Source organism: Sipha flava, unplaced genomic scaffold, assembly GCF_003268045.1.
Source record: "Sipha flava isolate LNK unplaced genomic scaffold, YSA_version1 236_pilon_pilon, whole genome shotgun sequence".
Lineage (NCBI taxonomy): Eukaryota > Metazoa > Arthropoda > Insecta > Hemiptera > Aphididae > Sipha > Sipha flava.
This window is the reverse complement of record NW_020272878.1, coordinates 837,849-851,458: the sequence shown is the minus strand read 5'-3', so window position 1 is coordinate 851,458 and position 13,610 is coordinate 837,849. Positions and strand designations below refer to the sequence as shown.

The 13,610-nt window shown below is 28.9% G+C and overlaps 1 protein-coding gene across 1 annotated transcript in view; it reads left to right on the top strand.

The window, feature by feature from the left end:
- LOC112683793 (4-coumarate--CoA ligase) overlaps positions 1-11,768 on the top strand; it is a 74,918-nt gene extending 63,150 nt beyond the window's left edge. Inside the window, exons 4-9 of the mRNA XM_025554944.1 lie at positions 981-1,349; positions 3,220-3,374; positions 3,439-3,616; positions 8,480-8,658; positions 8,727-8,882; positions 10,904-11,768. Of these exons, the coding sequence (XP_025410729.1) occupies positions 981-1,349; positions 3,220-3,374; positions 3,439-3,616; positions 8,480-8,658; positions 8,727-8,882; positions 10,904-11,200 (1,334 nt within the window). The 3' untranslated portion in view covers positions 11,201-11,768. The remainder of the gene's footprint in view (positions 1-980; positions 1,350-3,219; positions 3,375-3,438; positions 3,617-8,479; positions 8,659-8,726; positions 8,883-10,903) is intronic.
- Positions 11,769-13,610: the final 1,842 nt, after the last annotated feature.

The window sequence follows — 13,610 nt, the reverse complement described above, 5'->3', positions numbered from 1 at the left end:
ATATTTTCTCTTAAATGTCTGATAAACACGTTGATAACACGCTGATAAAACTCAATTCTGAACACCCGAATTTTTTAATTTAACGAGCATGTTAATGTTATAATACGACGAGTATTATACTAAATCCGAGTTAATTAATTTCACCTGAAATATGTACTCCGCTCATTTGATTTATCTTTCGACTTTCAATCATTTAAATTTCGTTTGCTGTCAAAGTCATTTTAATAATGAGACATGTAAAAAGTCCTCCGACTCGAGTTTTTGTTTTATCGCTTAGATAAATATTCTTATTTTACTCGTTGCACGTAATACATAGTAGAAATAGGCCGTAGATTTATTTTGATTATTTAAGTTCATTGAAATATTTAAGTATTTATCTAGGCAAAAATCTAGAGTATATAAATCCATCTAGAACAGTGGTTCCCAAACTGTGCTACGTGGAGCCTTTAGGGCTCAACAAATGGTTTTTCAGTGGCTCCGTTCGATTAAACCTAAAATATTGAATAGTACAACAATTAATAATCTTAATTTAAAACAACAATCATACATATGTACATTTTAACTCTTTAAGACTCATTAAATCAAATATATAATATATTTCATCGATGTGTGTACAAACAATATTGAAATACCGATAAAAAAATGTAATCGTTTAATTTTAAATGACACGCATTCCCAATCCAAGTATTATCCGGCTGGGTATATTGTTAATAAATAAAAATAGTAGATATACAATATTTCGTTTTGAGTTTTCTCCTGCATACATATCATGAGCAATATGCAACGTTGAACACAGACAAATAAAACATAAGTTATGAAATATTTCTTGGGACTCCACGAGAAAATACTGCTTAAGGAAAGGCTTCGTAACCGAAGAAAAACTTTGGGAATCGCTGCTCTAGAATATTTAGAATTATATCTAGATTATATAGATGCACATGCATATGATTAATTTTTACCGCTTACGTTTGAAATTTTAGTTGAAATCGCTCATCAGTTCAGAAATTCTGGTGCTTCGGGTGTAGTGACGATTCCCGAGCTCTTGCCCAAAGTGATCGATGCTCAAAAACTAATGGCAAATGAACCCAAAAAGAAACCGATATTCGTCGTGTCGATCAATCTAGGTGGATCCAAACCAGATGGCACGTGGGATTTTAACGAAATGCTTGACCCTTCCATCGACACATCAATTTTGAAACGATCTGGATCCAACGAAGACATGGTTTTTTTACCATACTCGAGTGGCACGACTGGTCTGTCCAAAGGAGTCTGTCTCTCACACAAGAACATAATGGCCAACATAGCTCAAGTGGATCATCCAGAAATAACGCACTTATTCGAAACGACAGGTAAAAAATATAGTATAACATGACTTTTTTATCGCAACACGAAAGCTGATTTAGAATAAATTACCTTATATTTTAAATATTTCGAAACGAATTCACAAACACATTTATAAACGAATGTATACAAATTTAAAATGTGTTTAATCGTACGTCTATCAGAATGATACGATTTAAATATTTAGTTATTTTTTTTTAGGAATACGTATGCAACAATTTTAAATTGTTAATAATTAATCTATATAATGATACTATTGTTAAATGTTTACAATTTTTAATATTTAAAATATTGCTGAAAATCATACTTTTAGTTAATATTGCTCAAGCTATTGAAAAATGTACATCATTTACATGATAAAAAAATAACAATGAATAATTTATTATTTATTTTGTTAAGACGTTAGTGTGAAACTTACGAAAGTTCAAAAAGGAAATAAACGTTATAAAAAGAAACTAAAAAAACTTGGTAAATCAAAAAAAATATCAACATTTTGGTTCTTTTGATGGTTCAGCAATGGTAAAAAAGGAATTCCGTTGTCTCACACAAAAAGAAAGAGTAGAGAAAGAAAATCAAACAAATAAGACTACGAGCGTAGAATAAACATATGAGAGTTGAAAACTTTTGAAGTACCTATCTTATGATCCGAACATTTATATTTTATATTCTATTACTTCCCAATGATTTTTACTGGATGTAGAATTAATTAACTAATATAAAAAGGTAAAAATAAATGGTCAAGTATTTATCTACGAAAAAACGAAATATTATAGCCATTAGTATATAAAAAAATATTTCCATTACTTTTGGGACTATCGGTCCACTATGAAATCATACGTGCTCAATAATAAACCCAAGAAACTATAAAACCAATTATTCATAACTAGTTCGAAATTTCCCGTTGTCAAATAAACGAAATTTATAACAACTTTGGTCTATGCGTGTATTGATCACATACTGAATATAGAAATAATTCAATAGTTTCCAGCACGACTGACCGAAATTGAATAAAGGAACACAGCTCTAGGAAGTAGGCTGAAAATAAGTATAATAATTTAATAGAAACAAAAGCATTACGTTCATCACATTCATTCCAGATTGCAGAAAACGCATTAGTTCGGTCTGAATTAAATTAATGTAAACTGCTTTGAAATATATTTTAACAAATACGTTGAAATAGTTAAAAAATTTTGTTTGATATCTGGTCTAAAGTTATATAGATATAGACCGTCGATTTTGGTTGAGAATTCTACAATTTGAAAAAGTAAAAACTTGAATTCTACTCAGCTTTTTAATAGTTATTGGCTTGTTATCACACTTTACCGTCGTTAATCTCATTCTGAACTTCATCAAGCGTTACATATTTATACGAGTGATTCATAATACCATAAGTTTACTAGCGTAAATCATGTGACTATTTAATTGCAAATTTTAACAATAACTTTTAAAAACTGTGTGTTTTTTGTTATTATCAATTTATATAATATTTATTAAGAGTAGTTCGCAATCCAAATATATTTTATTTTGCAGTTGGATAGTCAGATATAAGCAATTTACAGGGTTGAATATCTTTTTTTTATTAATTTACAATTAATATAAATAAAGATTAGTTATACATCTATTATGGTATTATATATTTATACCTACATTATTTTTTAAGGTTTAATTACACTATTGAAAAAGCAGCAAATTAAAAAAAGCATATCTACTACGAAATTTTGATCAAAAATTCTTTGCAGTGGTAACCACGAGCCTGAAAGAATTACTAAATATCACACGCCTTTTACAAATTTATCATGAATTAAATTTCGTTAGAGATTTACCATTTATGACGGACACATTATAATATAATTTATTTGAACGTTATATGTGTTTTAGAAAATTATCAAGACGTATTGCCGGCCATTTTACCATTTTTCCATATTTATGGTCTTACTATGATTATGTTAAGAGGCTTGGTTAAAGGTTGTAAATTGGTTTCACTGCCTAAACTCGAATCGGATATATTTTTGAATATTCTTAAAACTTACAAGGTAAAAGAGTTTTGTGTGGGTTCTATAGAAATGTTTAATTAATTTTTGTAATACTTTGTTTTAGGCAACAGTATTGTATGCGGTACCACCAGTTGTGTTGTTGTTAGGGCAACATAAAAATGTTACCCAAGAACACTTTGAAAGTTTAAGAATTATTTGTAATGGCGCTGGTCCTGTGAAAGAAGCAGATGCCGAAAAAGTACTTGCTAGATCCCACAACAAAAATCTACGTTTTTGTCAAGGTAAAACTTTTTTATCCAATTAAATTTAAAGTGTTTTTTATAGGTAAAAATCTCGAAAAAAAAACATGAAAACAATGAAGAAAATGAAGTTAATAAGTGTTGGGAAGTAAATTTAAATTTTATATTTATTTTTATAACATTGTTAGAATGTATAAATAACATAAAGAGTAAAACTGAAATTAAAATATCTAAACATAAACCGAAATATATTGAAATACTTGATATTTTTCACAAAAAAATGTTTTAATTCATTAGTCAGACCTAACGAAACGTTGAAACTAGTATAATATATGCCAATGTTTTGTTTGTTTAACAAATTAAAATTTACACAGATTTTAAATAACTTTTTCCTAAACTACAAAGGATGGAAAATAATAATAATTTTGATGACTTTTTCTCGGGAATTGTATACGATTCGGAAATAAAAAACTCTTCATTCAAGTATTTCCCGCTATTGAATTTCACGTTATATGACCTTTTTATGACTGAAGAATTCGTATTGTGCTTTCTTTCTTTAATTTATTAATGCTTCGCGTTATTAAGATTTACATTACCTCTTGGTGAATGTTATTTACTTTTTAAGATTTTCTAAAAGTTCATTATTTTCTGAAAACCTCTAATAAAGGTAAGTTACATAATATGAATTGGTCCATTGTATTAGTGCATAATGGTGCTGCAGATAATTTTTTAACCTATTCTCATATTTGTAATGAAATATTAAGTGTCTAATGATTGAATGCTAAATAATTCGTACGCTTTTAAAGTAAATGTTCGTGATTAATAAGAACTTGTAAGATGCAATACCAAATCAGCTTAATAATAAATCTATTATAGTAGTTTTAACTCACATTCTCAGATATTTCTAACGATAAAATGAAGTGAAATATGCAGATGAAATTATTTTATTTTTTTTTTATGTTAACCCCGTTATTGTGCTCTGAACCAAATTCAATATTTACATTATACGAGTACAGTTGTAAGACATTTATGAGTCCTAAGATACAATGTTTCTAATTTTATCAAAATAATTATAATTTTTTTCATTGTTTCCGAGGTATTTTTTTAAAAAATTCAAGAAAATTTAAAAAAAAACCGGTTGAAAATATTTTGTTTAAAATCAAATTTGATTTAAAAAACTCATTATGTAAAACTTTTAGTTAAACACATTACCTACCGTTTCGAAAGTTCAGTATTCATATTTGAATTATTATTTTAAGACAATTAAAATTCACGAAATTCCAAAATTACTGTATTTATGACAAAAGTATTAGCCGTCAACAAGTTTTTAACGATTAGATGGGTATTGAAAAAATAATACTTCCGAGAAAGTATGAATATAATGTTATAATGACGTGTTAAGTTGTTGTTATAAATCAAATTAAAATATAAAATATAAAATGCACGAAAATATAATTGCCAGGGGTTTTATGAAAATATAATTTGTGGTTGTTATGTTATTGGAATAAAATTTAAAAAAATAAAAATATAGAAATAAATTAAAAATTAGCCTGAAGTATTTAATTAAAAAATGAATCATCAGGCCTGTATAAAGTTAATTAAATTGTAGCTGAATATGAAAAAAATAAAAAATATTGAGAAAAATAAGTCGTTTTACATAGAAATAATTTGTTTCAATTGAATAGATTATTTGAAATGAGTTCTTATTAGATATTATTATTAATGATATTAATATTATGTTAAGAAACACAAATATTTTGATTATAATTATTTTTTATTATCTAAAATGTATTGATATAAGATACTATTTTTAAAATAGGATTTTACATTTAAAATATTATTAAGGTTTATTTTTCTTTATTTCATTGTGCAGGTTTACCTCTTCTAAAACTGAATTAATGTAAATGTTATTTTGGGTATTTAATATCTCTACGTCTGTATTGACATCAAAATGTATATTATGATTATTTTCTTAAACATATTTAACAAAATTGAATTAGAGGCGGTCTTTTTTAATTTTATTTCAGAAATGTGTTCTTTATTTCTTATTTTAAAATTTATATTTATCTTGCCTATATTGTTTAAAAAAAATACTTGATATATAGAAAAGGATTAAAAAAATTTCCAATAGATACATTGAAATAGTTTTGCTTACAACGATTTTACGAAATTTTTTAAAACTCATTTGAAAAATCATTTTCCACGATTTGACTTTTATTCATAACAATCACACTTATTACTACTGGTCGTTCAATTTATTTGCAAAAAGTCTATTTGATTACTCGAGATCCTTTTAGGTACAGTGGAGTTACAAAAGGTACGTAATAGAACCGACTTATGAAAACAATTACACTGTGACTCCTATATAAAATCGACTGATTGATCAATCGATTTTGAATTAAAGGTGTTATACTAATATTCTCTAAATTATGAATAATCCTATTGTAGTTAGCGTTTTGAAAATTATTATAATACGTATGTTGAAAATCAAACATATGGAAGTCTGAAGAATAGGAACAGGTGATAGTGAAGGATGGGTGGTACAAGTCACATGGAACTAGATAGTCAGCAGCCTAAAATACTTCGGTTGAGCAGCTATTAATGAAAGTCGAGAAGGTTGAGAAGGGATCCAGCGCTTTTAGGAATTTGGTTTTTATTTTGCATGAAGTGTAAATTGATCATTAACAGTTTGGACTTTATCTGTAATACTACCAGTATAGACCAGCACCGAATCGCTAATGTTTCAATTAACATTAGGCAATCGGAAGTCATCATAAACCAAACCATGATCAAATACATTAGATCGCCAGGCTTGATCGACAGATTCAACCTGCAAACAACATAATGATTAATTTTGTCAAAACTTATATGAAACCATAAAAATGTATCAATTTGTTGTTAAAATGATTTCTTGCTATGCAGTCATTCGTCAAACAAATCAATGTAATAATGATAAAAACAAAGCAAATATAATAAATCAAATAACTCGACGATACTATAACTCTACTCCATGAAACGTATCCCATAAACCTTTTAGTTATCGTTATGATAGTAATATTGTCACGATGGCAATATTATTAATTTGACAAACAATAATAAAGAAGATGATACGTTTTGTCACGAGTATTGGATTCAGTCAAAATGAATTTATTTTTATTGGCCCGTTAAAACAGTTCTGTCTTTAATACGAAGGCCGCCACGCCGACTGGTATTTATTGAGAACTATTTTATTGGCAATAATTCCAGTTTATACAGATATGTATGTGTGTGCATATGTATACATGTATAAATATTTATGTGTGTGTGTATAAGTAAACGAACATTAATGTACATCAACCCCTATTTTTGTGAACAAACTATTATGTGCAGCAAAATGATTCATTTTTACACTGAAAATTTAATATTAACGTACATTTTGTTTTTACCGACCTTTAAAAAAAAAAAAAGAAATAGGACATGAATTAAGTGCCTTATCCCTGATTAAAATCTTAAAAACGGAAAACCCAGTAAAGTTAATTATTTTGCTTTCCTGGTGCGCAAATTGTGTATCGTTTGTACACGAACGCTTCAAGTCCCATCATTTATACACACGAATTGTAGAAATTATCTGTAAATCAAGTTAGCTCACTTGACACTATAAACGATAAACAAATGATACGCAAATGATTTACGTACCTGGAATGCAATAGTAAACATTTTCAGAGACTTCCATTTCTAGAGCCCACCAATTTGATATAAATATAGGTCCCTTAATTCATGTTCACAGATGTCGGAAAATCGTACACATTCGAGCACGTACGATGCACAAACGTTTGATATGATGAGAATTTTAAGATTTTGTATTTGTGGGCCGTTAAAATAGATCCTATACAAATATACTTAAAATTAGTTCTCAGAAGCAAAGATCTATATTGAGATATTCTATTTTATTCGATCGTCGACACATTGCATTCGATGGCTAACAGATCAAAATAACTAAAAAATACAATACACTGTGGAGGGACATGATTTAAATGGATTTATATACTGAAAATAAATTAATTTTCCATCACACAAGATACATGCTGGGATATGATATTATCGATATTTATTTTTTAAGTATTTGGTTTTGCAGAATTTATGTTTATCATAAATTTAATCTTAAATAATTATTAATTTCATTATACAATTATACATAAATTATATTTTGTAAAATAGCTTTAAATGCCAACAATTATCTGGACGCTATGACTTAGTATACATGACAGAAGTTTAAATTTACTTTTAAAGTAGTCATCGGTTAAACCTTACAGTATTTTATCCTTCTTAATATTTTGTGTCATTTGCGATTGTAGCTATAGTATATTGAATTCGCTGAAAAATAATAACTAGTTAAAAACGAAAATGCTTAAAGTACATATCAACATAACACAAAATATTAACACAAAAAAAAAACCATTCGTACTCTATATTAACTAACGTATTAAAATTATATAATAAAAATATTTAATTAATGAGCTTTTTTTTTAAAATGGTGAATTATAATAGGCTTATAATTTCTATCGTGGAAATATTAATTTTTAAATAATTATTAAATTAATATTTTAATAGAGGTGATGAATAAGATGAGAGTATTAATATCAATTTTTTTTTTTTTTTTTGTAAGCTTCATTCTCATTAAATTAATTAATGTTTAATATTTCAATTTATTGAAAACATGTTTAACTGCCATCATCTATAAAAAAATTATCAAACACTAAAGCTTATTATGTTTTTGATCTTTATCAACTGTATGATTTAAACGAAAAAATAAGATTTGACAATAATTAAACCATTTTTCTAAATCTAGATTAAATAATATTAAGCAATCAAAATCTAAGGGTTTGTATACCTAAATTTATCTTCATAAACCTATACTTTTTTTAGCTTTTGGTATGACTGAAGCTTCACCTGCAGTATTCGTGTCTAGAAATGCTGACATGAATGATCATTTAACTGTAGGTCCTCCTATACCTAACACGTTAGCTAGAATCGTCGATACGACAGATTCTACAAAAGAATTTGGTCCCGGAGAAATTGGTGAAATTCAAGTAAAAGGACCACAAGTAAGTATCTGAAATCTATAAGAAGAAAAAAAATAATTACAAAAAAATGCATGTGGAATTTTATGTAGGTAATGATTGGCTACCACAATAACCCACAAGCTACGGCTGATATATTAAGTCCCGACAAATGGCTAAGTACCGGTGATATTGGTTACTACAATGAAAAAAATGAATTCTATATAGTAGACCGCATTAAAGAACTAATCAAAGTCCAAGGATATCAGGTAAACGGCTAATTTAATTAAAAAAAAATTAAATGTGAAAAGTGCGAGATAAAGATTATATAATAGAGTCAATTAAGATACAAGGATTGATAATTTATGAGGGCAAATTGTTCAGTGTTCATATTCATTTTAAATTTATGTACCATTGGTTCCAGAAAACTGTTTAGTTATTCTTTATTATTTAGAAAACTATTGAAAAATTAAAAATATAACCTCCTAATATTATTTTTAAGAAATATATTAGGGTACACAATAAAAGAAAAATGGCATTCCATCTTTGAAATATGTCAAAAATACAACATGAGATTTCGTATTTACCTTCTACATTTTCTAAAACAAATGTATGGCTCATATAGGTCATGTATAGGGCCTATAAAAAAATATTTGAGCCTTGATTATCAAAAAATATCAGTTGAACATGAACATAAAATCCATTAAATAAAAAGACCATGGAGGAATCCATCCTCCATCCATCACCCCCGTGAGAACGCTCATGTTCATTTCTTCAATTCAACATAGGTTTGGAAAAATTTTTATGTGAGATTTAATTTCTCCCAAAACTAATTTAGTAAGACATAATTTAATATTGTATTTAAGACTCCTGATTGTGCAGCCGTCCGAAAAATCATAGTCTCTAGACCAACTTTAAACGTATACTTGACATTTACATTCACTTTAAATCTTTTTAAACTTTTAGTTAAACTCAAATATCTGTAAAATTTACTTTCTAATGCGGTTATTCCTTTCAGAAAATACGTTCGACATTTTTTTTTTCCATAGGTATACATTTTTTAGCTGAAACATCTGTTAGCTAATGCATTTTTAAATTAATCATAAAACTTGTTGTGTCTAATTTTTTAATGCAGTTAAGTTTCTTTTGCAGAAAAATTGCTGCATAATGAAGATCAATATTAAATTCAATAGTAACTCTTACTATCATAACAATGTATTTGAACTTCCATGGGTTTTGGTTTGTTCGTTTGAAAAAAAAAATAGAAAATATAATAAAACCATGAAATTATGTATAAGAGTCTCCGAACTATGTACCTCAAAAATTCGTAATAATACAGCATCAGATCATAAGTTACTATACGATTCAATGAATCTTCTAAAATATCTCGTTCACTTTTAGTTTTTCTTTTCTTCTTCTAATAATTTTCACGCCAGTCTAAGAATATTTATTGTTTTACATTTTATTCCGATAACGTAGTGTTACACTGCAATTGTTCGGTGTATTTTTATATTCAATAGGTAATTTTCATACAGTGGCTAAACATCTAAACCAAACACAATTTTTTTTTTTTTGCTATTGTTGTTGTAAGCCATTGTAAACCATTCGGGACTTATTGGCTTTTAAATTCCATAGTGACGAACCTGTATGTATCAACTTTAGATTGACCTGAAAATTATGCATAAACTCGGTATAGTTGGTACAATACTCTCCAAGACCTGACATCGTTTCACAAATATTTTTTTTAAATAAGTCTAAAATTGATCATAACACCTACGGATAAAGAAGTATCAGTGATTATTAATCGTGGCTATTTTTAAGACCTAAACACTAACGTAGACGATTCTGTCTAAAATAATGTTATTTGTAGTATATGTTTAAATTATTTGACCCGGCCTAGGGATAATTGCAAAGTAGATAAGTCAAGGTTATCAAAGGTTAAAAACCAAAATTATATATACTTTTGTATGTGAACACATTATATACGAATGTTTTGCCGAACACGTATTTTGTATTGTAAATAATTGAACGTCAACACATTATTTAGTTAAGCATATACAAATGCTTAAACTGATGTGTTTTATTCTTTTCTTGAAAATATGGTAAAAATGTAAGAACTATAATGTAATTTACACGTGCAGATGTGTGTTGAGATGATCGAACGTATTTTTCTTAGTAATACGATTAAAAAAATTACGATGAAACTCGGTGTTACTCGCAAATTCGCTGTTTGTCGTATGAAATTTTAATCCGCTGAAATTTCATCAACGTCAATCACTGCGTGTTCCAGGTACCTCCGGCTGAACTAGAAGGTCTGTTGAGGACCCATCCTAACGTAGTGGACGCTGCAGTCATTGGCGTGCCAAACGACAGGACGGGCGAAGCACCGCTGGCGTTCGTCGTGCTGGCCGATGGGTCGTCGGCCACGGTTAGCGAGGAAGACGTGGAGAAATTCGTGGCAGAACGCGTTGCGCCCTTTAAGCGTATCACGGCGGGCGTGCGGTTTGTCAATACGTTGCCCAAAAGTGCGGCTGGAAAAATACTGCGGCGAATCCTTAAGGACGAGTACTTGAAGAACGTCAAGTGACAGCCGTGCTAAACGACATCCGGGGCCCCGTTACGACAATGCCGATAACAATGATAATATTTGGGTGCCTATTTTATACGCCGCACAAATGACTTCCGTACGGGCAAAATTTATATTTTTCGGCTATATAATATTATTATATAATTATTGTACGTATGCCCGGAAATCGTCTATACGAAGTACAAATTAGGCCCTTTGAACAAAATGGAAAAGGCAAAAAAGAAACATACCAAAATAGAGAGAGAGAGAAAGAGTAAGAGAAGGATAAAACATTTTGTCTTGGTAACATATATAACTATATAACTACATAGTTAGCTGAACTAACTAACTAAATGGTTATGTTTTGTCATGCCGCGTGCAGTATTTTCTGATTGTTGTTAATTTTCCACTCATTGATATTATTTCATTGTTATAATATTGTCTCGCCCCGGTGTGGTTGCACTGCACATGTATAACATAATATTAATTTGTTTACAGTTTATCATACTAATTTTGTATTGTATGTTAAAATATATTATTTATACATTTTTAATAAAATAATTGTTGGGAACTAACTTTGACGCGATAATTTTTTACGTTTTTTTTTTTAACGTATACTATTACGTTTTTTATGTTTGTAACACCGCACGATCATTTTAATAGAGTAGTTTGCGCAACACATTATACTTATCAGTATCATAGTAAATAAATACCATAAATCATAAATCTAAAGTAAATTATTGTGTGTGTGCCATGTGTGCACAATAAACCATTCAGAAAATTGAGACGTTCCCGGATGCTTTTGTCCGACATGTAATATACGTATTATGTCTCGTCGTCTTGATCTTCGAGGCTGGCCGCCAGATTTTTTTTCCATACAACCAAGAATTCATTATTATTTTATAAATAGTATATATTAAAATAATTGTTAATAGGCCAAAGTTTTTTAGTTGGCCAAAAACCCTACATCCACCCATAATTATAATTATATTGTATAACTTTTTAATCCTTATAGTTCCTCTGTATAAATAAATACAATTGGAATAATTGTTGATGATATCGTTAAAAAAACTATCCATGTGAACATGAAATACTCGCATATTCATTTATTTATACCAATAGTAATATTAACGATTTACAATAAAATTAACATTAATTTCACATAAAATTAAAATAACTGTCAAGTGTTATATGCTATTTTTATAAATTGTGGAACGAATAATAACAGTATAAAAATATTACGAATTTATGTCTTATAAAAAAATTTGCTCTCAATCTTAGCACAATATACTAAAATATACCGTCACAGTTCAGGAGCGGATCCAGAGTCGGGGAACTGTGGGTCAAGCCATTTACTAGGGATGAAACTGAATTAGAACCTTGTAAAAAAAAATACACAATATGCTCATAAAAGTGTATAAGTATATCTAAATAACATTTTAGAATTAGTGATACCACCGATAATGACTTATTTACGATTAATAAATATAATCTAATTTTATCAGCGCAACAAATGTACGAAATAAAATATGATTTACTTAACTTTCTACTAAAACGATATAATTTAAAATATAAATTATGAATTGAAAATTTTAAAATTTGAATATACATGGCATTAATTTTTTAATTAACTCCGACGGGCTAACTGTCCAAGAGTCGAAATCAAGGTCTAAAAAGAGAAAAAATTTCCAAGAGGCCAATTTTATCAACAAATATTAACTGTGAGTCAGCTGACACCGTGAACCCCTTTTTATCACAGTTATATTAGTTATTCTGTTATACTAAAAGAATCGCCCTGTATTCTAAGGTATGATTTTCGACATCGAATTGATAAAATGTTTGATATATTTTGACCTACATTATCGAACTACATGCTACAGCTTGCATATCTGCTGTAGCTCTGAAAATCCATAAGGTATAATAATAATAATAATAATAATAATAATAATTTTAACCCATAACTGGTAAAGCGTGGTCTCACAGACCGCTGCTGTTTTTAGTTTTTATTTAGGTGATAAGGTATTGCTGATATGATCATGGAGGTAGATTGTACTGTGGTGGGCCACAAGCTAACCTAACCTAACCACAATGCTCCCTCACCACGGTGTCGCGATTGGAAATTATGCGGAGGTATCGTGTCTACAACGCCGCGACAGTGAGCCCGCGCTCGTTCTCGCGCCTTGACCGTCGTACACGATGTACCGTTCGTACCATCAAACTTCTTTTCGCGCACTTTTCTTGTATTCAGTGGCGTATCCAGGATTCATTTAACGGAGGTGTTTTAAAATATAATAGACTTATGGTAAGTAGAGCCTCTGCCCCCTCCCCCGAATTACATAAATAAATTCCATGTATTTATATAAATGAAAATAATTACATTAAGACAGCATATGTAAAATCTACAAGTTGTATACAACGTTTATTCAAATGA